This window comes from Taudactylus pleione, unplaced genomic scaffold (genome assembly GCF_031769625.1).
Source record: "Taudactylus pleione unplaced genomic scaffold, aTauple2 ptg000198l, whole genome shotgun sequence".
Taxonomy (NCBI): Eukaryota; Metazoa; Chordata; class Amphibia; order Anura; family Myobatrachidae; genus Taudactylus; species Taudactylus pleione.
This window is the reverse complement of record NW_028284600.1, coordinates 11,030,702-11,054,954: the sequence shown is the minus strand read 5'-3', so window position 1 is coordinate 11,054,954 and position 24,253 is coordinate 11,030,702. Positions and strand designations below refer to the sequence as shown.

The 24,253-nt window shown below is 40.4% G+C and overlaps 1 protein-coding gene across 1 annotated transcript in view; it reads right to left on the bottom strand.

The window, feature by feature from the left end:
• Positions 1 to 24,253, bottom strand: part of LOC148518859 (pregnancy zone protein-like) — a 178,516-nt gene that overhangs the window by 90,499 nt on the left and 63,764 nt on the right. The window contains exons 12-15 of the mRNA XM_088476942.1: positions 19,832 to 20,047; positions 19,110 to 19,182; positions 9,823 to 9,968; positions 8,207 to 8,362 (exon numbers count right to left, since the gene is read on the bottom strand). Coding sequence (XP_088333068.1) covers positions 8,207 to 8,362; positions 9,823 to 9,968; positions 19,110 to 19,182; positions 19,832 to 20,047 — 591 coding nt within the window. The remainder of the gene's footprint in view (positions 1 to 8,206; positions 8,363 to 9,822; positions 9,969 to 19,109; positions 19,183 to 19,831; positions 20,048 to 24,253) is intronic.

The following is a 24,253-nucleotide window of genomic DNA, read 5'->3' as shown; positions in this document are numbered from 1 at the left end:
TTGTCCCAAGTGTACCATCCGGCCAGATGATGGACTCTTCCCAATATGCCATAAATAAATTCGCATAACTTGGAGCAAACCTGGTGCCCATCGCCGTTCCCACTTGTTGTATATAATAAAAACCATTAAAAAAGAAATAATTATTAGTTAATATAAATGTAATGCCTTCTAAAATAAATAATTTAAGTTCATTTGAATAATCTGATTTGTTTAAAAAATGTGCTACGGCTTGAAGACCTTTATTCATCTCAATGATAGTGTACAATGTTGACACATCTGCACTTATAAGGAAATATCCATTTTTCCATTTCACATCATTTAATTTCCCAAGAACATCATTTGTATCTTTCAAATAAGCCCTTGTTGATTTCACAAGTGGTTGCAGATAATAATCAATAACTGCTGAGAGGTTAGATGTTATACTATTTGTTCCCGAGATAATCGGTCTCCCTGGCGGGTGGAGGGGGTCTTTGTGCACCTTTGGCAAAATATAAATTGTCGGTGTTGAAGGATTTTGTATATTTATAAATTCATATTCAGATTTATTCAAAACCTTATTAGATAAAGCTTCATTAGTGAGGGATACTAGATCCTTCATTATCCTGAGTAATGGGTCAGATTTTAATTTTTTATAAGTTAGACCATCCATTAATTGTTTATCTATTTCTGATATATAATCACTTCTCCTCATTAAGACCACTCCTCCACCCTTATCTGCAGGTTTTATTACCAACTCATTATCATTCTTTAATGATTTTAATGCTGTCCATTCTTTGATTGTCAAATTAAATTTTTTCTTTTTCTTTTTTAATTTTTCTTTTTTAAAATTAATTCCACCTCTTCCAAAACCATTTTACCAAAACAATCAATGAAGCTGCCTTTCTGGTATGAAGGGTAAAAAGAGGATTTTGGTTTAAAAGAGGATCCAGAGGGTCCACTAGCTTCCTCTAATTTATTATCATCCTCATTTTTATTAAGAAAAAACTTTTTTACCGTCAATTTACGTATGAATTTTTGTAGATCAATATAAAAATGGAAAGGATCAAGTTGGCTAGTTGGTGCAAATTTTAATCCTTTCTTAAGGACTATTTCTTCTGCCTCTGATAGTACCCTATCACTCTTATTAAAAATCTTAGCAACATCAGAGCTGTCGTAATAATCATTATGTATTTTTGATTTATTCCTCATTTTTTTCTTTTTTCTTACCCCCCTTTTTCTTCTTTTATATTTCTTTTTAGTTTTAGACACTTCTCTGTCTTTATCTATGGTCTTCTCCTGTTTGTTGGGCGCCATCCTAAAAAAGGAGATCTTGGTTCATTTACCTCATCCAATACTTGAAATCTATTCATTTCATAATGACTGTTATTTGGCCTTCTATTGTCAATTAATTTTAAAAAAGAAAAAGAAAAAATGTAATTTGACAATCACAGAATGGACAGCATTAAAATCATTAAAGAATGATAATGAGTTGGTAATAAAACCTGCAGATAAGGGTGGAGGAGTGGTCTTAATGAGGAGAAGTGATTATATATCAGAAATAGATAAACAATTAATGGATGGTCTAACTTAGAAAAAATTTAAATCTGACCCATTACTCAGGATAATCAAGGATCTAGTATCCCTCACTAATGAAGCTTTATCTAATAAGGTTTTGAATAAATCTGAATATGAATTTATAAATATACAAAATCCTTCAACACCGACAATTTATATTTTGCCAAAGGTGCACAAAGACCCCCTCCACCCGCCAGGGAGACCGATTATCTCGGGAACAAATAGTATAACATCTAACCTCTCAGCAGTTATTGATTATTATCTGCAACCACTTGTGAAATCAACAAGGGCTTATTTGAAAGATACGAATGATGTTCTTGGGAAATTAAATGATGTGAAATGGAAAAATGGATATTTCCTTATAAGTGCAGATGTGTCAACATTGTACACTATCATTGAGATGGATAAAGGTCTTCAAGCCGTAGCACATTTTTTAAACAAATCAGATTATTCAAGTGAACTTAAATTATTTATTTTAGAAGGCATTAAATTTATCTTAACTAATAATTATTTCTTTTTTAATGGTTTTTATTATATACAACAAGTGGGAATGGCGATGGGCACCAGGTTTGCTCCAAGTTATGTGAATTTATTTATGGCATATTGGGAAGAGTCCATCAACTGGCCGGATGGTACACTTGGGGCAAACCTGGTGTCGTGGCAACGTTTTATAGATGACGTGTTATTTATTTGGTCAGGCACTGAAGATGAGTTAAATAGATTCTGTGAATCCTTGGGTAATAATAATTTTAATATTAAATTGTCTTTTAATATAAGTCAAATATAAGTATCCTTTTTAGACCTATGGATCTATATAAAAAATTACAGCATATGCACGAGAGTGTTTAGGAAGGCTACTGACTCAAATGCGTATATAGATAAATCAAGCCAGCATCACCATAACTGGCTTGATGGAATTCCCTATGGTCAATTCTTAAGGGTAAAGCGCAATTGAAGTGAGCCAGAGGTTTATAATGAACAAGTGGCACTAATGAGTAAACAATTTCTTAACAAAGGCTATAATAATGATTTCATTCAAAATGAAAAATGTAAGGTTGATATGATAGACCGTTCTGACTTGCTACAAAGGAAAGAGAAGGATACATTATAAAATGAGAACCAGAGAGATAAATTGCAATGGTCTTTTATTAGTGGTTTTAATTATCACTACAAAGAAATAGAAAGTGTTTTCCGTAAACACTGGAAGATTTTACAAAAGGACCCAGTGATTGGGGATAAAATTATATCGAAACCATCTTTTATTTATAGACGTGCTCCATCAATTAAAGACAAAATTGTGAGAAGTGCTCTGGATGATCAGAAAAGAAGTAGTATAAGGAGTCAGGGTTTCCACCGATGTGGTCTGTGTAAAATTTGTCAGACTGTTAAAGGCCAGAGTAAATTAAAGGAATTTAAGGTTAGAGGTCAAACTTACAAGATAAGAGACTTCATAACATGCAATTCAAAAAATATTGTGTATGCACTGGAATGCAATTGTGGACTTTTATATATAGGGAAAACGAGTAGGTCCCTTAAGATAAGATTAGCCGAACACCTTTATAATATTAAAAAAGGCCTTGAAATGCATACAGTTTCCGCACACTTTAAGCAATTACATAAATCCAACCCTTGTAATATTAAAGCCTTTTGGGGGATAGAACAAACTAATCCAACATGGAAAGAAAAAAATACTGTAATTAAACTTGCTAAATCAGAGATGCGTTGGATTTACAAGTTAAAAACCCTAGTCCCCCAAGGGTTAAATAGTGATTTTGAGATTAAATGGTTCTTATTATTTAATATGTATTTTATGCAATATTTCCTCATGTTATTTATTCATTACCTCTATTTATGGATTTCTCTCTTATTATATTTGAATGTTCTTTTAATATATCTTTTTTATATTTTATTTGCTTTTATTATCTGTGATTCATGAATTACTAAAATGAGCCTTTATGAATAGGAACATTTCATTAACCTGATATCTATCTCTGTTTTGTTAGATTTTTAAAGCCATCAGTATTTATTGTGAATATGGACTTCCGTTTTGCATTTCATTATATGGAACGCATGATACAGCTATTGGTTATGGATTTGTGTTTGCGGATAACTAATGGATGCTTTTTGGAAGGATGCGCCGTGTAGGAATGAAATATATGAACATCCGGCTCCTCAAATGATTAACTGCATATTCAGTAATGGATTTCCGGTTTGCGCTCCACGTCGATGTCTATGGAACGCATAACGCAACTTCCGGTGACGGACTTCCGCTGTAACGAACTTCCGGTCGGGCGATGGCCGGAAGATTCGTTCTAACTGCTAATTAAGGTGATTAGAAGGGGTATATAGGGGGGTCTGTTTGTGACAGTATCCACACAGCTTCTGAGGAAGTACCTAACTGTTTGAAATGCGTTAAGCTATTTAAGGATACAAGGACTCCGCAGGTGGTGGTGAAAAGCTGGCAACCCCCGGTTTTTGGAACTCTGCTGCAGGTTTCCGGGACATGTTGTGGAAGACCCAAAATGAGTGATACCTAAGGGGGATCCTGGCAAAACCTTTATCCTGTGGACCACTAAAGAATTCACCAGTTGGTGATATATGATGGTTTTTTATATTTAAATGTGAGTTTGTTATGTATAAATAAATGTGTGATAATTTTTTATGACAATATTGCACTATTAGTCTTTTTATCTTCCTCTTTTTGAGATATCTAATATATGGAACAAATCTCAGCAATATTTCCCATCTGAGAAACAGAATTCTTCTGGGAATTGGCTACAGGACATCATTGTATTAAAGAACTTGGAAAGTACTTTTAATCTTTAGCGCCACTGTGTGACACAATCTGCATATTTGTTTAGGCATCATGGGGTGCACCTTTCAGAAAAAGGCTTGTACAGTAAGTGTTTGATGGGCCATTGCAGAGTGCTCTTGAGGCATTGGCAAAGTTCACAGCTGGTGATGGTGGTTTAAGAACAATCTGGCATTAGTAAAAAAAAAAAAAAGCTCTGCGAGTCAGACCGATGCTAAGGTAGTCATGGGGACATTCCTTGCATTGTGGCTGTTACAAATTATACTACATTTGAGAATGTCATGTTTAAAGCCTGAAATGAATGGGATCTTTGAGTCCTAGGAGATATTAACATAAGGGTTTCCAAAATTGTATATGTTTAGGGATGATGTCTGCCACCACTTAATATTCGAATTAAATTCGAATTAAATTTATTAAAGCAGTGATTTGGTGTCTCTATACCAGTGGTTCTCAAACTCGGTCCTCAGGACCCCACACAGTTCACGTTTTGTAGGTCATCCAGCAGGTGCACAAGTGTATTCATTACTCTTTGACACATTTTAAAAGATCCAATTGGTGCTAATTATTTCACTTGTGATTCTGTGAGGAGACCTGGAAAACATGCACTGTTCGGGGTCCTGAGGACCGAGTTTGAGAACCTGTGCTCTATACTAAAGTCTATTTCTGTTGTTTCAAATACAGGTGGTTGATGACATGGAGGAGAGGGAAGGCATCAACTATTAGGTGTAATTCGAGGTATACGTAGTACCACTCTACTGGATTCTAGTGTGAATGGAAGCAGCTTAGCATGTGAGTCGTCTACTCTCGCCAATTTGCTCATAGTGTAGGATAGGGTTTGTGCTTAGGGTTACACCTATATGTTGGATCTGCTGAGTATAATGTGGATGAAAGGTACATATGTAGGAGTAGATGATAGGCGTAACCCTTTATGATATGTAATAATCAAAATCAGAAATATAGTAAAAAAAGTATCAAGTACGTTTACTGTAATTATTCTTAATATATTACAGTGGTCATCAAAAGGAGTCACAGTGCTCCGGTTTAAATGTATAAAATGGATAAATATCTGTAGGAGTGTATCTATATAAGAGAATATAGCCCCCAGCAACCCCCTCCCCCCCACGCTTCCTATTGGAACATTTCTCCATTATTCTACATCTATTTTAAGCAGCGACAGTAGTTATAACTGCACAACAGCTGACCCATTTAGACTTACACCCGATCAGGGAATCCAATAACTTTAATACTTCACCCAGTTAGGGTACGTCAGATCCAAGAAAAAATCCCGGTCAGGGTATTATCTAACTTTGGAACAATTCAGGAACATTAATCCATTAATCCATTAACTTGTATTTAGCTGCACAGGGAGCACTGTGACTCCAAGAATTAATCCCATCAATCATATTAATAAAATTAAATTAACACTTTTTGGGGTTTATCCATTTGTATCCACAATTGCAAGCAACACACATATTGTACAACCAATTAGCGTGGATCTTCCAATCTCTTGTATAACTCTCCAAAAAATAGGGACAGGGTACCCTATATAGATCCAGCAGCTGCTATAACGAAACCACAATCTAGAGAGCGCTTGCCCCTTTAATAATTAGCTTTTACTATTCTACAAATAACAACTGTAAACAATATCACACTGTATACTATACTAAAGGGACTAAGCATATTCTGTGTCACCATAGTCTGCCCCTTGCAGCTTCACCCTACCACCTCAATGCTCCATCCTGCCCCTGCTCTGATCTGTCCCGCACACTGCTGCTCAGCACCATCCTCCTTTTTCACTCTGTTCTTCTGACCTTCCCCCTGCTGCTCTGCTCCATCCTGGAACCCTCTCTGTATTACCCCACCCATCTCTGCCTGCTGTTCTATTCCCCCATCTGTACTGCCCCACCCTCTCTGCCTGTGCCTCCGTCATGTTCTGCTGTCCACTGGGGGTAGTTGAGAATTGGAGTTTACAGTCACTAATTTACATAATTTATTTCTGGGACACATGCAAAGGAATCGGTATATAATACCGTCTGCCGCATGGCCAGCAGTTTGAATCCCGGCAGCGTCAGGCCGACAGAGGAACAGATCCCAGCAGCGGCAGCTTGACAGCACTTGAAATCCCGATCGTCCCCAGGTAAGTATTAACTAACCTAACTTACCCCCTAACCCTCCCTTAGGGGTGCCTAACCCTAACCTCCCCCCCAAGTGCCTAACCCTAATCCCCCCTCTAAGTGCCTAAACCTAACCCACCCTTCCCCGCTGCCTAAACCTAAGTCCCCCGGGGGAGGTGTGCCTAACCCTAACCAGCCCCCCCGCGGATGCCTAACCCTAACCCTCCCTCCCCCTAGCCTAACCCTAACCTCCCGGGGAGTGCCTAAATCTAAGTCCCCCCCGGGAGCCCTAAACCTAACCCCGCAGCTGTCCGCTCGCGGCACCCGGCATCCCTTCGATCGGGATGCCGGGCGCCGGTCTCCCAGCGTCGGTAAAATGAGCGGCGTCTACATCTAGATGCCAGTAATTTTACCCTCGCCGGGATATAACAGTCGGGGAGCCGGCTGTCGGTATAATGTCAGCCAGCTTCCCGATTGCATCCCCATGCAAAGGCCAAGATAAACCACTTTGGTAATACATGCAAGCTTTTTTAAATAGTATATAATAAATAAAATACATGTGAGGAACATAAATTAAATATTTTTTTGCCATACCTTAAATATAGAAAAAGCATCAGAAACAAAACGCTCATTGTGCACAGCAATCTCATCTCCTCGGCATGGGTTTATTTCAGGGTCTTCTATAAATGTTTTATAGCCTTGTTGGCCAATATATAACATCTCTGCAATTTTGTATAGCTACTCCCAAAATAAAAACAGAAAAAAAAATTGTGTTAGATCATTCCAAATTGTTATATACAATTTAGAAAATTTTATTTTCACTAACTGTTATTAATATATTACTGAAATATTGATAGTACACACATTTCCTCTCTTCTTACACCTGTGGATGCTATTTTTTTTTACACACAATACTTTATGTTACATTTTCCAGAGTTTTTCAGAAAACACAGTTTTTGTGCTACTTCTAACAAGACAAGTAATAATTTGCCCAAATTCCCCCAATATTGAAAAAAAGGAAAGTAAAAGCAAATGTGTATTATTATTAATATTATTATTATTATTATTATTATTATTATTGTTATTTTAATAAACATGTGAAATAAATACTTTATGGTTCTTGCTTCCTTATTCCACATTTCTAAAATAACAAAAATCAGGTTTAAGCACCTTGATTTTCATTTATTAAGATGTTAAAATTAATTAAAATTCAAACGTTTAAAGGGAGGCACAGCATTTAAAAGAGCAGACTCACTTATTTTAAATGTGAGTGACCCCACATGTTTAAGGCCAATAAGGGGGAAATTGGTCACATTTAGTGCCCTCACCATCTATGGAAAACAGGAGGAATGAGCTTCAAGGGGTAGCTAATTGTATTTATGGATACATTCTTGAGGTAGAGGATGGCCACTGAAAATTTGCATCGTACAGATACACTTTTAAGAAGAAAGCAGACTCAGGATGCTCAAGGCAGTGCTGCACTTCCTGATGCTCGTGGCCTCACCTCCCTCTGCGCGACCTCATGATGTCACAAACAAAAAAGATTACACTTTATAACACAAAAATTTATTGAACCATAGTCATTCTTAAAATCAAATATTTTGTTTACAAAAAATGTGATGCCAGAAGACCACACTAGATAAATAAAAAGACGTGAACATCTCTTCAACTGTAGTACCTATCTTTATCCATATGTTGTATAGGATGAATATGAATCTAAACTTACAAAATCTGATACATAAGAGGGCTCTTCATGAGGTTTGTGGAGGAAGAAACCTTTATCCACAGATCGCACAGAGCACCAGGATCCAGACTCTGCTGTAACCTTAAGCTTCACCTTTTCTCCAGGATGGACCTGATCTTCAGAGAAACTGAGTTGCACCTGTTTCAAATATTGAGCATTAAGTAGAAGACAAATAAAATATTTAAAAATAAAAAAATGGTAGGAGCAGAGAAATATTATCAAATGGGCAGAAGGCCCCCCCACCTGTAAGGTGGCCTACCCCTGCTTGCAGCAAGCTCCCCTCTATTTTGCTTTACTCGTTCTGGCAATGTCTGCAGGAAGTGCCGGACACAGCAAAGACTCAGAGATATGGATGGGTTTTTAGAGGTCTATTCAGCAAGCAAAATTTTACTTAAATCATGTGGAGATGAACGTTTCCTCATGTTTTAAGTGTCCCAGCTATGCAGGAATGGGTTAACGGAGAAGATAATGCAATTATCTTCTCCGTTAATCCCCGACTCCTATCGCACTGTAGAACGCAAGTCATTGTGTTCTACTGCTCTTAACGTTTACTGCTATTTAAGTATCCCACAGAAAACAACTATGTGCACCACCACTCAGCGACATTGCACATTGAGAAAGGGAGCATTCTTCCTCCTGCACAGCTGGCCTGTAACCCTGTTGGGCCTCTTAGTCAAGCCCAGGTAATTAGTACCAGTTCCCACCATTTTGGCCTCACTGCCTGTAGGTTAATAACGTTCAGACCCAGCAAACCTTTGGCTACTTTATTTTCTAAGTCTAACTCTCATGTATCACACTGTGCTCTCCTCACATTGATTTGCATGTACAGTAACTATGATTGTTTTTGTTGAGTGCACTTGTATGCATTTGACACATGTACCTTTATTGTATTCCAAAAAAAGTTTTAACTGTTTACCCTCAAATAGAAAGATGAACTACTCACAGAAGAATTCAAATTGTTGTCATGTTACTAACAGGAAATATTTTATGCATTGACTATTGCAGAGATAGAAAACCTATAATTGCAATTTAACAAAAACCCTTTGCCAAGGCAGCTGAATGCTTATCTCCCCTGTGATATTGGCTTGCATCAGTTTTGCCGGGTCACATACATTGCTCTGGTAGCCTACACTTGGACTTCCAGTTGCATATTCTTCAAAATATATAAAAAATAAATACATAAATAAATAAACAAATATTGTTAAGAATTAAAAAAACAAACAAACAATATTTTTTTAAATAATTTTAATGGACAAAATGCTGTAGTCAATTAATTAAAGCATTTTCTTTTCCTGCTATCTTTATCCTGACATGGCGATAGCAATAAGATGAATGCAGTGGTACATGTCCTTCCTAAATATGCTTCCCCAAGCAACGCTGGAGTTAGACAGTGATAGCAATACCTGGCGATAGCTATGGAGCTTCTTGAATAGAAAGAAGCCCTATCTAGGATGAACAGGCATTTTGCCTGATTTAATGTTCTTCTCCCTATGATAAATAAACCCCTTAATGTCTTCTACTTTAATCATTTTCCTCTTCCATGTGATTATACCTTCTCTATGAAGCATTCTGGTATTATCTACGCTTAATTTACTCACCTTGTTCTTGGAACATTCGGAAACGACGTTGCCAACTCTATTTGCAATAGTTTCCCCATTGGGCAGCACAGAGAAAACAAAGACATAGACAATAGGGGTATATTCTGCGTCTATGTGTAAGTTTAGATGGAATGACCCATGTAGAGCTAGAAACAAAACAAAGGACATACAGTAAATCAGACAAAATCCTTAACTGACTGTACAGTAAAATGATATCAATATCAATTATTTATTTCATAACAAATATAGTGCTGTGTAACTAGGTGACACATTTACACATAGAGCAGCTTTAACTAAAGTGAATAGGTTTGTTTGAAAAGCCACTACCCTATTTGAGTACCATGCAACTACTGTAAAGGCACACATGGCAAGCCTCAGTAGTATCATTAATGCTAGAAAATAGCATACTAATGGCATACTGTTTCTATAAACACAGGTAATATTAGATGGGCAAAAGAGTTTCATTGAGGCACATGTATTATGATTTATGTGTCACTTTAGGAAAATGGGTCTATATTTCAGCTAAGGTATATAAGATTGGGGTTTGGAGGAGAATAAGTATTCACAGGTAGAAGGGAACAGGTTTGAGGAAGTGAAGGTATTACTACTGAGAAAGAGCTTGTGCATTGTGTATCTTGTTTGACAGAACAGTGCAGATACTAGATTTACTGTAACTTTATTTTTAAGTGGAATGGCATTATTGTAACAGGACAAGAGGCATGTCTTCAGTAGAATTTCTTCTCTTGCCCAGTCATTCTCATTCCACATAAAGACATATAATATATCATTACTTTTTGTTTTTATTGATCTTAAGAAAAATTGGGTTCAGGGAAAAAAAGGGAAAATCACAACATAGAAGTGACCACACTAATGACACATGTTTATGCATAAGATAAAGTAAGCACTGAACAGCCAGTTTACCAGGTATATAAGTTATGTCCCAGTTACAGTAACTAGCAAAGCATGAAGCCTTATAAGGCTATGAACAGCCATCATTACCTTAACTGTTTTAGATATAAATTGCGGATAGGACAGTGAGGAATTAAAGAAACATGGAGTAACTGAGGTTTTCTAAACACTTTATGGTGATTTGTTTTTTTTTCTGAACAGAGAAAAATGTAAGAACAATGGTCCTCATTCAGACCCAGTCGCAAGCGCTGAGCGCTTGCAACTGGGTCGATGTTTATGCCCTGCGCTCGTGCAGCGGCCGCACTGCACGTGCGCAAGCCCCGGAGTGAGAGAGAAATTCTCTCGCTCCGGAGCTCACTACAAAAGGGGCGGCTGTCAATGTTGATCGACAGCGCGTCCTGTTTTGTAGGCGTGGCAGGGGGGTGGTTTCACAAATGGAGGCGTTCCTTACTTGTCAGTGGGGAGCTTCCTGCTCGATCAGAGCAGGAAGCTCCCTGGGGCTTGCGGTTGCCGAGACCCAGCCTTAGGGTCTCGTCGCAAGCCCCGATGGTCGCGATGGTCTTGACCATTGCGACCATCAACCTGGTCGGTCGCTAAAGCTGTGGGTGGTAACCCACAGCTTAGCTAGCGACCAGGAGGCCGCACTTAAAAAAACAAATGGCCACCCTCATTCAGAGCGAGCGGTCACTTCTTGCGACCGCCTCTGAATGAGGGCCTATGTCCCAAAGAGGCTAAGAGACTGGGCAAGGTGCCCATTGCATCCTTTCTATATGAAACGGATCGCGATCCAGGGACAAGACCAGTGTCATGAAAAGATGTTTAAGGAATGGTTACAGTTCTAGAACCCTAACTGTTTCTGGTGTCTTTTTAATTTCAGATTATTTTGCCTTTCCCTGTTTTATTGTTCCTCTTTCTTGTCTCTGAGGAAGTTTCTGCTGAGATGTTTCAAATGCTTAACTAATGTATCTTCGAACTCCTGCATTGACTAGACTTCCAAGGTTGTAGTATGCTAATCCAAGATGGCAACATCCAATTTGAGGTTACCAAATGCCTTTTGCAAATCGGTGAAAGGGAGGTTTTAAGAACCATGATCAGGGACTAGAAATTCTGAATGTCTAAGTTGGTAAACGGAGCACCTTCCTCTTCTATCACCTGGTAATGCATAGCAAAGGGAAGAAACAGGGGTAAGTTTCTCTTGCCATGGGAAATGTTGAGCAAATTTTGAAGAACACATCTACTATTATGAGATGTCGCCTAGTGCATAGAAGAGTGAGAACAGTCTGTGGAATTTAGGTGAATTAAGTATGTATTCCACTGTAGAAAGACAAAGCTCTGCGATAGGTGCCATGCAGAAATTATGGATGCATAGAGTCACTGGGAGAAGAAAGAGACTGCTGACAGGTCAGGGTATTGAGCAAAAAGTTGCATTCTAAATGTGACAACAAATCAAACAGGCAAACAATAACAAGGAAGTCCACCAGGTGGAAAGATGGTAATGCGGAATAAGTAAACAGGAAGAAATAGAAATGGTACCCTGCTGATAACAGTGCCAAGGAGCAGCTAGCAGGGCCACTTCTATCCAGGACCCAGAGCTAGATAGAGTGGAAGCCAGACTGGACACTGCAAGACCTGATAGTTGCAGCAGACCTTTGCATTAATCGACATAAACAAAACCATATAGCTCTTGGAGCCCATTGCAGACCACAAACTGTTTACACTAGTCAATAAAACAAGGGATGTAAATCCTAAGCCATACAGAACATAGTGCATATCAGAAAATAACAAAGGATAACAAACTGTTCTTAATCCCCAAAAAGTTATATACATTAATTATGCTAGAAATATATAATAAGAACGTAGAACTGCAGAGTCAACTTGCATGAGCAGGGCCGGATTAAGGGGGGTGTGACAGGGGCAGTCATCCCAGGGCACCCACGCACAGGAGGGCCCCCACACACATACCCAGCGATGGGGGACAAGGGTCACAGGTGGACTGCTGCTGCGCTGCAGGGTGCAAGCAGATATCTGTAAGGGGACAGTCCGGGGATCCACGGCGCTCAGTAACTTTACTGAACTGGTGGTGCCAGTGGGCGGTGGAATAAAGTTTCTTTTATTTAATTGGTGCAGCATGTGTGATGTCGTGACGTCACACAACGCTGCACCCATTGAAAGAGAGCAGGCAGCTGAGGAGCTGTGCAGAGAGCTGCCGGAAAACAAATTAGGTAAGTGTCGGGGTTGGGCACTGGGGAGGGAGATGCAGTGTGCCGAAGAGAAAGACGGGGTCTGTGAGAAGGTCACCAGGGGGGTTCTGTGGCTGTATTGGAGGAGGACAAGGCCCCCCACAACTTAGTTGCCCCAAGGCCCCCAGTTGAATGATCAGGGAAAGTCAGTAGAAATTTAACTGAGCATGTGATATACAAGGGTTGAGTATGGGATGCTGGTGCTGAGGATCCCAGCAATCAGAAGACCGATGCTGGCATCCTGACAGGGTTAGGATACTAACATCTGCTGGTAAGTATCCTAACTCTACCACTACCCTTGTTCCTAAACCTCCCTCCCCCAGCCTAAACCTAACCCTGCCCCCTGCAGCCTAAACCTAACCTTCCCCTACCCACGAAGCCTAAGCCCTAACCAATGGCATCCCTCCCCGCGGTGTCACCTGGTGCAGGGTGTGCCTCCAAAAGGGGGCATGGGCACGCAAGAAGGGGGCATGGTCATGTGGGAAGGAGCGTGGCCACGTGGCCCAAAACCACCATGCCTATTAATTTGGGGGGGAGGGGGGTCCCTGTGTGGAGTGATGGCCGGCTCCCTCAGAGACAGAAGCCGAGTGCTGTACTTAATGCTGCAGTGCAGCACCCAGCTCCTGTCAGTGAGGGGGAGTTTGCACCTTGGTGTCACTCCTCGACGGGTGACACCTGGGTGCGGACCGCATCCCCTGCGCCCCCCTTGTGTAACCACTGCCCCTAACCCTCCCCCTAACCTAATATCGTGGGGATGCTGGTAGTTGGGATGCTGACACCAGGATTCTGACTGGTGTTGGGATTCCAGCGACAGCATTCTGAGTGCCGGGATGATAACTACATCCCCAATAGATCCTCACATAGACAGGCTTGTTAAAAAACACTGTAGAGGCCAGTTAGAAATCAGAAAATCTGCGAGGAAACTCAGTAAAGTATACAGTGAACTAGAGAGGATGATGAAACCTCCTAGACCATGTGTCCCAGTCCTAGGGTTGAATCACTAGGCTGCAAACAAAAATCAGCGAGTTGGAAGGTACTGCAAGTGCGCCAATTATCCACACCGCAAGGGAACTCATGGCTAATAACCACAATCCCTATGTGTTCATTGATAATTTATTGTAAGGACTTAAAATGAGAGAGATATTTTGTCAAGGGCAGTATTTCAGAAAAGAATACCAGTATATAACATATAATAAACAGGTCTACAAATAACACTCCTGGATTCATCTGGGAAGATGAAGGATGTAGAACCAATGGAACCAGCAGAAATTGGGCCTGATGCAGATTTGTATGCAAACTGGATGGTTTATGTACAGATCAGATGTTTTGGGACCTGCGAAAGTGCAATACAGTCCACATCAGATGTGGGAACAGCCATGCCACAGCAGAGACAATCCAACAGTATATGTTGAATGCAGGATACAGTAACTCAAGGTAACTAGTAACACCATGTGTCAGTATAGAGCAAAGTCAAAGATGAGGTTATCCAACAGATAATAGGTAATATGTATCAAGCAATAAGATAAACATGATACAGAATCAGAAAGCAATGTTTCCACTTTACAGATGACACTGTGATATAATATTGGTGAAAGATGCTGAAGATACACAGAACAATGAAGAGAATCATGAAGATGAAAGGGGAGAATTTTTGTAAGCAAATTTTTTCCACAGAGGATGTTCTACCCAAATATTATGAAGTTTGGAGATTTAACATCTTGAATATCTTTCCATTGGATGATTCACTGTTTCCATTTAACCATTCATTTGTAGATTATACACAAAGGACTCTTTGGGCATTCACGACAAAAATACCTCCAAAAAAAGGGCTACAAATTCAGATCGTCTTTCAGATACAATATTACTGGAATCCCATGTAACCATTTAAAGTACTGTATGAATGGAGACAAGGCTTTAGAAGACAACAGTTTGGAATGTCGAATAAAGGGACCCATTTTACTAAAATGGTAACTTACTACCCAAATATAATTATAACTTCTAGACATGGGTATTTCAAGGATAAAGTCCATAAAAATCAAGGACCTAGTGACATTAGGAATAGGTAAAGGGATTGTTCTGACAGTGAAGCCCTGAGTATCATTATTCTGGAAAAAGTATCAAAACCCAGGATGAAATCTTTGACATCAATTTTCAAGGAAAGTCACCAGACTGACCGAGAGAGTAATTTGATGGTTGTGCAAAAAAGCAGGAGACCAGGAAGACGGATCAGTCATGAATAATTAATCTATATTATTTGGTGCATCCCATATATATTTTTATACAGCTTTAACATTTGTAGGAAGATTCCTATCCACTACAGCTCATATTTGGAAAAAACTTCTGCTGAGAAGAAATAGCCCAGAAATGTCACTGTCCTGGAGACTTTTGCACAATTATTAACAGACTTGATCACAATGTTGAGGAGGTAAAGTAAATTAGATAAGAATAGTCATTACAGATTGAGTCACCCGTATCCAAAATGCTTGGGACCAGGGTTATTTTAGATATCGGAATATTCCATATTTTGGAACATTTGCATACTATAATGAGATATCTTAGGAATGGGACCCAAATCTAAACACAGAATGCTTTTATGTTTTATATACACCTTATACACACAGCCTGCAGGTCATTTTATACAATATTTTTAATAATATTGTGCATCAAAAAACGTTTGTGTACATAAATGAAATTCATTTATGTTTCAACTACACCTTATACACACAGCCTGAAGGTTATTTTACATTAGATTTTTAATAATTTTGTGCTTTAAACAAAGTTTGTGTACATTAAACCATCAAAAATCAAAGGTTTCACTTTCTCAGTCATGCTAAAAATATTCGTATTTTGAAATATTCCGTATTTTGGAATATTTGGATATGGGAGACTCAACCTGTATCTAAATGCTAAGAAGATCAGGAAAGTGATATTATGAGCAGATATTTAGGTGTTTTTATCTGGCACCTGACATCTGCTGTGTTAATTTGTCATTTGTTATTAAGTCATCTGTGGGCTGTTACTTACCTAAAGTTAGCTACACACTATACAATTATTAGGCCAATTTGCCAATAATTGAGTGATTAACCTCAGTTACAGCATAGTCTGTATGAACAATTGTTTTAGCGCTTCACCAATAAAATGGTTTGAAAACATCCACAAACGCATTCCTTCAATTATCCGATCTGTCGGTCAAGAACGAAAATCTGGGTCCCAATTTAAAAATAACAAGCAGTGAGTGTGCATTCTCAATAATTTGGCCATATTCCCTCCATTTTCCTATCACTATGTCATCCACCTTGTGGGCGGACAAATGCAAAATGAGTGTGGTGTTGTGGAAAATTGGTAGCTTCTAATAAAAAATTGCATAATGTGTAGCAGATATTGGTGCTTTCAACTTGCCCAAAAAGTCTCTCGTCCCGATCAAAAATATCTGGCATTGTCTACCTAGCTTAATGCTCATTAGTGACAGCTTTATTAAAAAGCCACTTGTTACAGAAATGCAGTGATGATTGTAGTGTTCACATGCTATTGTTACCTGCATTAGATCTGTCAAAGAATGAGAACACTATTTTAAAGTTGTTTGTGTGCAAGAGTTTGTGTTATATTGAATGTCTGTGTAGTTCTATGAGACTGCCTATAAGACATGATTTGAAGGGGGGGTATCACTGGAGGTAAACTTTGGTGGTAGATGTATCAAGTAGTGTATAGAGTGGAGAAGTGGACTAGTGGAGAAGTTACCCATAGCAACCAATTAGCGTTGAGGTAACATTTATCAAGTATATTCCATAAAATGATAGGTAATTACCTGATTGGTTGCACATCCTTGAGAACCCCCAACTCCTATCTACAGTGTCTACAGCATGCATCTCAGCTAGCTTGCAGGGAAGAGACAGTTTTTTTTTAATCCAAGATGGCTGATGTGAAAGTGCACTTTTACATCAGCCATTTTGTATTCAAAATAAGGCTGCCTCTTCCTCAGTAACTGTAACATAGTGTTTAGCATTCAGATACACACGCAGTCGCACACAGAATATAGGCATGCTGCATATCACTTTAATAAGCAAAAGCTGCTTGTGCTATCTACATGCATAATTGTGCGAATAAGACATTTAGAGGTAAGAAGACGCACAAAAAGATGCTTGCGCTACCAAGTTACACTGAGCTCCCGCGTTATGTGTGGCACGACTTGTAGCACACAGAGGATAGATGTATGTGGGCACACCTGTATGCTTAGTTCATTTTATGCCTCTGGAGTAAAGGAGCATGGCAGTATCAATATTAAATAAATTTAGTTTTTTTAAAAGGTGGGTTATAAGACAAATGTAAACCTTTTTTCTCTACTTAAGGATTTCTTTGTAAACCACATTGGTAGTTCTCTCCTGAAGTGCCAGGATCACCAGGCTGCTGGGTGAGTTCACTCTGGAGCAGGCCACATAGTATTGCCCATGTGAAAAGCAGTCCCCCCTCAAGTCAATCGCTGCCACATTAAGTGACTGTCCCTGGGACTTGTTGATGGTCTTTGTAAAACAGACCTTGAGGGGGAACTGCAGCCTCTTGAACTCAAATGGGGTACTCTGATGGTATGAGTGGTATTCATGGTATTAACAACACCCACTCCACCTCAGCACAACTGGTGGACACTGTGACCACGATGATGTTCCTGTGGAGGGCCTTTACTCACATCCTGGCCAGAGCTTGGACAGGTTGAGGTTTCACAGAAACATCACTGGACCCCCACTTTGAGAAGAAGCTTGTGGGCTGGAGGCTAGGAGGGTTGAGGGCATTGAGCAACCACATGGGGTTGTGGACCGCATCATCCATTTGCACTAACAAGTCCACAGACCTGTACGCCATTCCTGTCCCTTCAAACAACTGAAGTGGAGTGTCATTAACGATGGCAGCCATGTTGTGTGTCAGAATGGAACGCTCGTACAGCCAGTCAATGGACTTATTTTTGATATTGGCAATATTAGGGTATATCCAGGCTGTGAGGTCTGCTAGGTATCACTAATATGCCTAGGCCTGCAGGCATAGTCACCTTTCCCATGGACTAAGTATACTCTCTGTCCCCTATGTTGAGTAGGAGTTCAGAAAATTGCCTAGTGCAGACATTACCTCTCTTCCTGAGAGAGAGTTTCTAGATGAGGGGCCCCAGATACGATGCTTTGACACATGCCTTAACTTCATCAGCTCAAGTTCTCCTCAGTACTACTGGCAGAGTCTGCCAAAGTCTCCAGATAGCAGCACTGTGACAACACCCATCACCAATTGCCACCCCAAATGCTTCCAAACATCACTGGCAGTTGGTGTGACTCCCCATTTGAATATTGGCATGCACTGCAGAGACACCACTTGAGCTGTCACTCATCCCAGACAATGAGCTTACAGTCTCGCAGCACTTGGGCCATGTTTCTTTGTCACCCAATCACCTTGGTCGAAAGAAAACATTTTACCCATTTTCAGCCCCTTAGGGGTTGAATTTCAAAAAATTCCCTGCTTATTGGGTGCTTACATCATGGAAGGCATATACTTCCCAACTTGTATGTATCTAGGTCCAGGGGTTGGGGTTGGGTGTTAATGAGCCAGTCATCCAAGACATTGCACAGGGGAGGAAACACTTGACACTTTTTCACACCCTTAGGAGCCAAATGTAAAAAAAATCCCTGTGAATTGGGTGCTTAGGTCATAGAAGGAACATACTACCTAAATGCCATGCTTCTAGGTCCAGGGGTTAGGGCTCGGTGTTGATGAGTTAGTCAGTCAGTACATTGCACAGGGGGAAGAAACATTTGACCCATTTTCACCCCATTAGGATTCGCACTTCATAAAATCCATGCTTTTTGGGTGTTTAGGTCATGGATGGAATATACTTACCGAATTTCATGTTTCTAGGTCCAGGGGTTAGGGCTGGGCATTGATGGATCTGTCAGTCAGGACATTCCACAGGGGGAAAAAACATTTGACCCATTTTTACCCCCTTAGGAGTCGAATTTAAAAAATAAACCCCTGCTTAGTGGGTGCTTATGTCACGGAAAGAATATACTCCCCGATTTTCATGATTCTAGATCCAGGGGTTTGGGCTGGGAGTTGATGAGTCAGTGAGTTAGGAATTTTTTTAATATATTAAGATATACTCACTTGGGGTTCTTGATGCATCTTTGATGTCTAATTTATGTTCCTTGTAAGAAGTAACTCCACCTTTAGACAGTAGCTGTTCAAGCATAGAGAGAAAGTTATATATTCTATAATGAAATACGAATGTCACACTACTGTAAAGTCATATAATAGCATACAAGCAGATGTCAGGGTTGATGTGACCCTGCCGAGAACAGGTGTCCAGTGGCACTTGTTCCCAGATGGGGGCTCAGCGGCCGCGGCTCTGTGTTCTGAATGCAGCAGTACAGATAGTGCTGCTGCATAGAGCGCAAAGCGGCTCCCGAGTCCCCTCAACAGTGTCATGTGACAATCATGTCCGTGATGCTGACCACTGATATCGGGCCTCAGCAGCCGCTTTGTGCTATATGCAGCAGCGCTGACTGTGCTGCTTCATCCACAACACCAGCCAGGATCACGGAACTCGAGGTAAGTAATCAGGGGGCGTGGGGTGGAGGTGGGGGTGGGGGGTAGGCTCCGTGAGGCTAAGATGGGAGGGTAGGTTCTGTGTGGCTTGGAGGGGGCCCCCACAACTTAGTTGCCCAGGGACCCCACAAGCCTTAATCCGGCTCTGACCACAGCAATACTCATTTGCTCATTTAATTTAGTATCCGCAGCTGCCCCAATGTCACATTGGATACATAATTAATGGGCTCATTAGGGGGTCCAATGATAAATATGACCCTAATTGCATAAAGAATACTTACAAAGTAGAAGAAAGTGAGATGATCAGAATTAGGACCCAGGCTGTTCTTATTGATGTCATATTTCACAGTCACTGACAGATCAGAGTCACAGGAAACTTGGTCTGAATCTTTTTCTACAATCAGAAAGCTGACACCCTCAGAGTAAAAGGGGTAAATCCACAGCATTTCCCGTGAATAGAAATAGTTATGGTCATCATCCTCTGATGAAAACACTGCCTGAGGACCCAACATAAGAGAAAAGTCAGACCATCTGTTCAGTGGGGAGGCTGATAATAATTTGAACTGCTGTAAATTGTTACTTTTTGCAATTTAAAAAGTAAAATTCATTGCTTGCAATAAGTAAATATGATGTACAGTGTACAGATCCAGAAACAAGAGGAAATCAGTGAAAGAATTTCAGAAATGAATAAATTAGCAATTTAAAGACTTAACCAGAATGTGTGATCTACTATAAATCTTGTATCTAATTGTTATCTTAGATGAGTAACTGTACATTTTTTCTGAATACTCTGTCTGCCTGTCTGCCTGTCTGTCTGTCTAGATATGTTAGTCAAAATTTAGACATTTAAAATATAAACACCATAGGAATCGGTATGAAATACCGCCGGCCGAACAGCAGAGTTCCCAGTAGCGGAAGCCCGACAGCGCTGGAAATCCCAATCGTGGATAGGTAAGTACTAACTAACCTAACCTAACCCTAACCCTCCTTAGGGGTGCCTAACCCTAACCTCCCCCCCAAGTGCCTAACCCTAATCTCCCCTCTAAGTGCCTAACCCTAACCCCCCCTTCCCCGCTGCCTAAACCTAAGTCCCCCGGGGGGGTGCCTAAACCTAACCCTCCCTGCCCCTGGCCTAACCCTAACCCTCCCGGGGGGGGGTGCCTAACCCTAAGTCACCCCGGGTGCCCTTAACCTAACCCTCACCCCGGGGCTGTCCGCTAGCGGTGCCCGGCATCCCTTCGATCGGGATGCCGGGCGCCTGTCTCCCGGCGTCGGGGAAATGTCAGGCGTCTACATCTAGACGCCCGGCATTTCATCCCTCGCCGGGATATGACAGTCGGGAAGCCGGCTGCCGGTATTAAGGCAGCCGGCTTCCCGATTGTATACCACACCATAATGTCAACAAATAAAGCATTTAAACAACCAAAATGTCTACATGGACTATATGTCGACAATCAATATGTAGACAGACAAATTGTGTTCAGGGACATAATGTAGACATGGACATAATGTACATAATTAATATATAGACAGGTTGAAATGTCAACAGATGCAACATGTTGACAGTTATAATGTAGACAGTCAAAATGTCGACATTGAAAATATAGACAAATCATAAGGGTGACAGTGTCAAAATGTTGACAGTCATATTAAAATAACACAGCTATAGGCAGACACAGGACAATACAGCAGAATTAAAAGAAAGCTAACTTCATAGACTGTCTATGAAGTTGGCTTCCTTTTAAATCTCCTGTATTCATTCATACGTGGCAGAACACATTAATGATACATTTATAAACCTCTAAATAGTACAGTAAGTCAATACAGTAATTAAAGTCTTCTGATATCATGTGACACCTATAGAGTAGATCACTTTTTGGACTCTTCCTTATAAATTATCTTTGTCATATTTATACACTCACTAAAGATATACCCCTGATGAAGTTTAATTAAGAGATGAAATACATTAGGCACACCACTGTGAACCCACAAATCCCAGTATAACGGGTTCGGGAACTTGAAACGAATATCTTCTTGTGTGGATTCTAACAGCACTTTAACACATTGCGTAAGCAATTTTTTGTCTAATCTGTGAGAACATTGATTTTAATACATTTTCTATGCTATTAACCTAGGCCATTGGTCTTGGTTCTCTGGGTAACTCTTATTGGTGTGAGGATGTACTTTTAGAACCCCCAAAGAATTCACAGACAAGCTGAGACAATTTATTGGAAGGTTTGCTGCATCTCACTTCATCAAATCCAAACAATGATACACAAGGAAATTGAACACTTGGGTCAGAATTTCTAAGTCTGGAATCTAAAGCCTAGGAAGGATTGGTTTATTTTATTTATTAATTATATTATTGCTGTATGTCATTCAAGAGTGTTATGCGCCCTTCCAGTACATATTCAAGGTATCTGTTTCTTTTGAGTCTTGTCTAACAAGAAGACTCACTGTGGGGAGCTGCTAGTCTCATTATATAGGTTAACACACAGGACAAGGGTTTTTAGAAAGTATATATATTAGTGACAAGAATACTTGAATAATATTTGTGGGCAGGTATATTTGTCCCATGTTTCTGACCTACAGTACATGTATCAAAAACCTCTAGGAAAATGTTTGTTGTTGTTTAAACAGCTTGCTGAGAGCTTTTGGGCTTTGGTGACAGACAGTTACGAGTTGCTGGGGTTATGGATGGAGAGCGATGGCTGGCTCCATCCATTAGGCCACAGGTTCTCCAACTCGGTCCTCAGGACCCTAATCTGTACATGTTTTCCAGGTCTCCTCACAGCATCACAAGTGAAAAAATTAGCTCCATCTGTGGATCTTTTAAAGTGTGTCAGTGAGTAATGAATACACTTGTGCACCTGCTAGGTAACCTGGAAAATGTGAACTGTGTGGGGTCCAGAGGATCGAGTTTGAGAATCATTGAATTAAGCCCATTTAGGGGCTTCAGGGCACACTTGCCTACAGTACGTTTATATTTATGTTCCCGGGAGATGCCCAGGAGAGACAAGCGGGAGGGTGGCGATGGGGGGTGGGGCCTGATTATTCACATCATTAAGCCCTGCCCTCTCATGGCAAATTGTCACGATTGGATAAAATTTAAATAGGGGGAGGGGCCAAATGACACAAATCATGCAAAATCACGTCATTAAGCCCTGCCCCCTGCACGGAGACCCACGATTGCTGCAGAAATTCTCCCCATTATGCCCACTTCACTAGAAAGTGGGCAGAATGCGGGAGAAGTGCCTACTCTTTGGGGGGTTACCCAAAGAATCGTGAGCCTCCTGCGAATCCCGGGAGGGTAGGCATGTATACTTCAGGGCCTATAGCCTTTCAGTGGGCTGATTAGTACTTGCACCTGTGTAAGTATGTTAAAAACCTGTCAGGTTGGACATCCAGATGTATATTTACTATAGGTTAATTTTTTTGTCAATTGTAGAATCAATAAAATTTGACAGACATGAACATTGACAGACAGACATAAAATTGACAGACATGAACCAACATTCAGTTTGTTTTGTGTTCGATTTGAAAATCGACATCGGAGTCAGTCAGATTTTGCATGTGTAAATGCAGTCAGTTTTGATCTTTCATTTCAAAACCAATTGCAAATAGAAAACACAATGGCAAACCAGTCCAAAAATAAGCACTGCACAGATCACAATTATCTGTGCAGTGCCTAGGGTTAAAAGTAATTAAATACTTACAAATTAAAGAAAAAATGGAATGGGGTTGGCCTCTAAATCCATAACCAGCTCTGGACCTTTGAGCCTGGTCTGGTCATGGAAAATCAGGGTAAAAATGTTGTGGAGTCCCTCCTATTTTCCATTAACAAGCACCAGGCTGAACCAGCCAGGGGGCTTACACTATACACACCACATGGTCCATTTGCCATAATATAAAACCAGCCGCAAACTTGTTAGCCCAGGGCTGGAAATCCCTGGAATGCCAGGACTCCTAAATAATTTAGGGTCTCCTTCCAGAGGATCGACCAGCCATGGGATGCTATTCCTGGTTGTAGTGGATGCGGGGTTAATGTGTAAAAGATAAATTTAATATTGTTCTTTACAGTGGAATATAGGTCCCAGCAAGCCTGCCTTGGGATTCAAAGCTCTTTGAGAACCAAAAGTACCGGCATGCCTGGACAGTAAGGGTTCACTGGAACCTGTACCATCACTGTAAAGAAAATATAAAATCTTTTATTACACACACTTGTACATTTCATACTCACTCCTTGGAGGTGCTCAGTCTCCTTGTCTTTGTAGAAATCCTGCCTTGGAAAAAAAAAAAAAAACACAGATTCCCAAGCCCACAGACACACTGTACTGTATATACAGTACAGCGACCAGAGTGACAGTTCCCACATGGTTCTCGGCACTATAGCTCTCATTGGCTAAGAGTCAGGATGCTTTTCAGTCTCAGCCAATCAGCAGGCAGTTTCTATTCCAGAATGTCCAGGCATGCTTGTATCTGTGGTTCTCCAAGTGCCGACAGGCAGGGGCAGTCTTGTTGGGATCTGTAGTTCCACTCTAAAGAACAATATAAAATCAATATTTTAAACAATTACCCTTCGCGTCCAGCACTTCCAGGGATGTGAATAAGATCCCGGTAAATCCTTGGGCGGAGAGATCACATTTTATTTTGGGGTCCCCACTTGGTGCTGGATTAAAGGAAAATAGGGGGAACCATAAAAC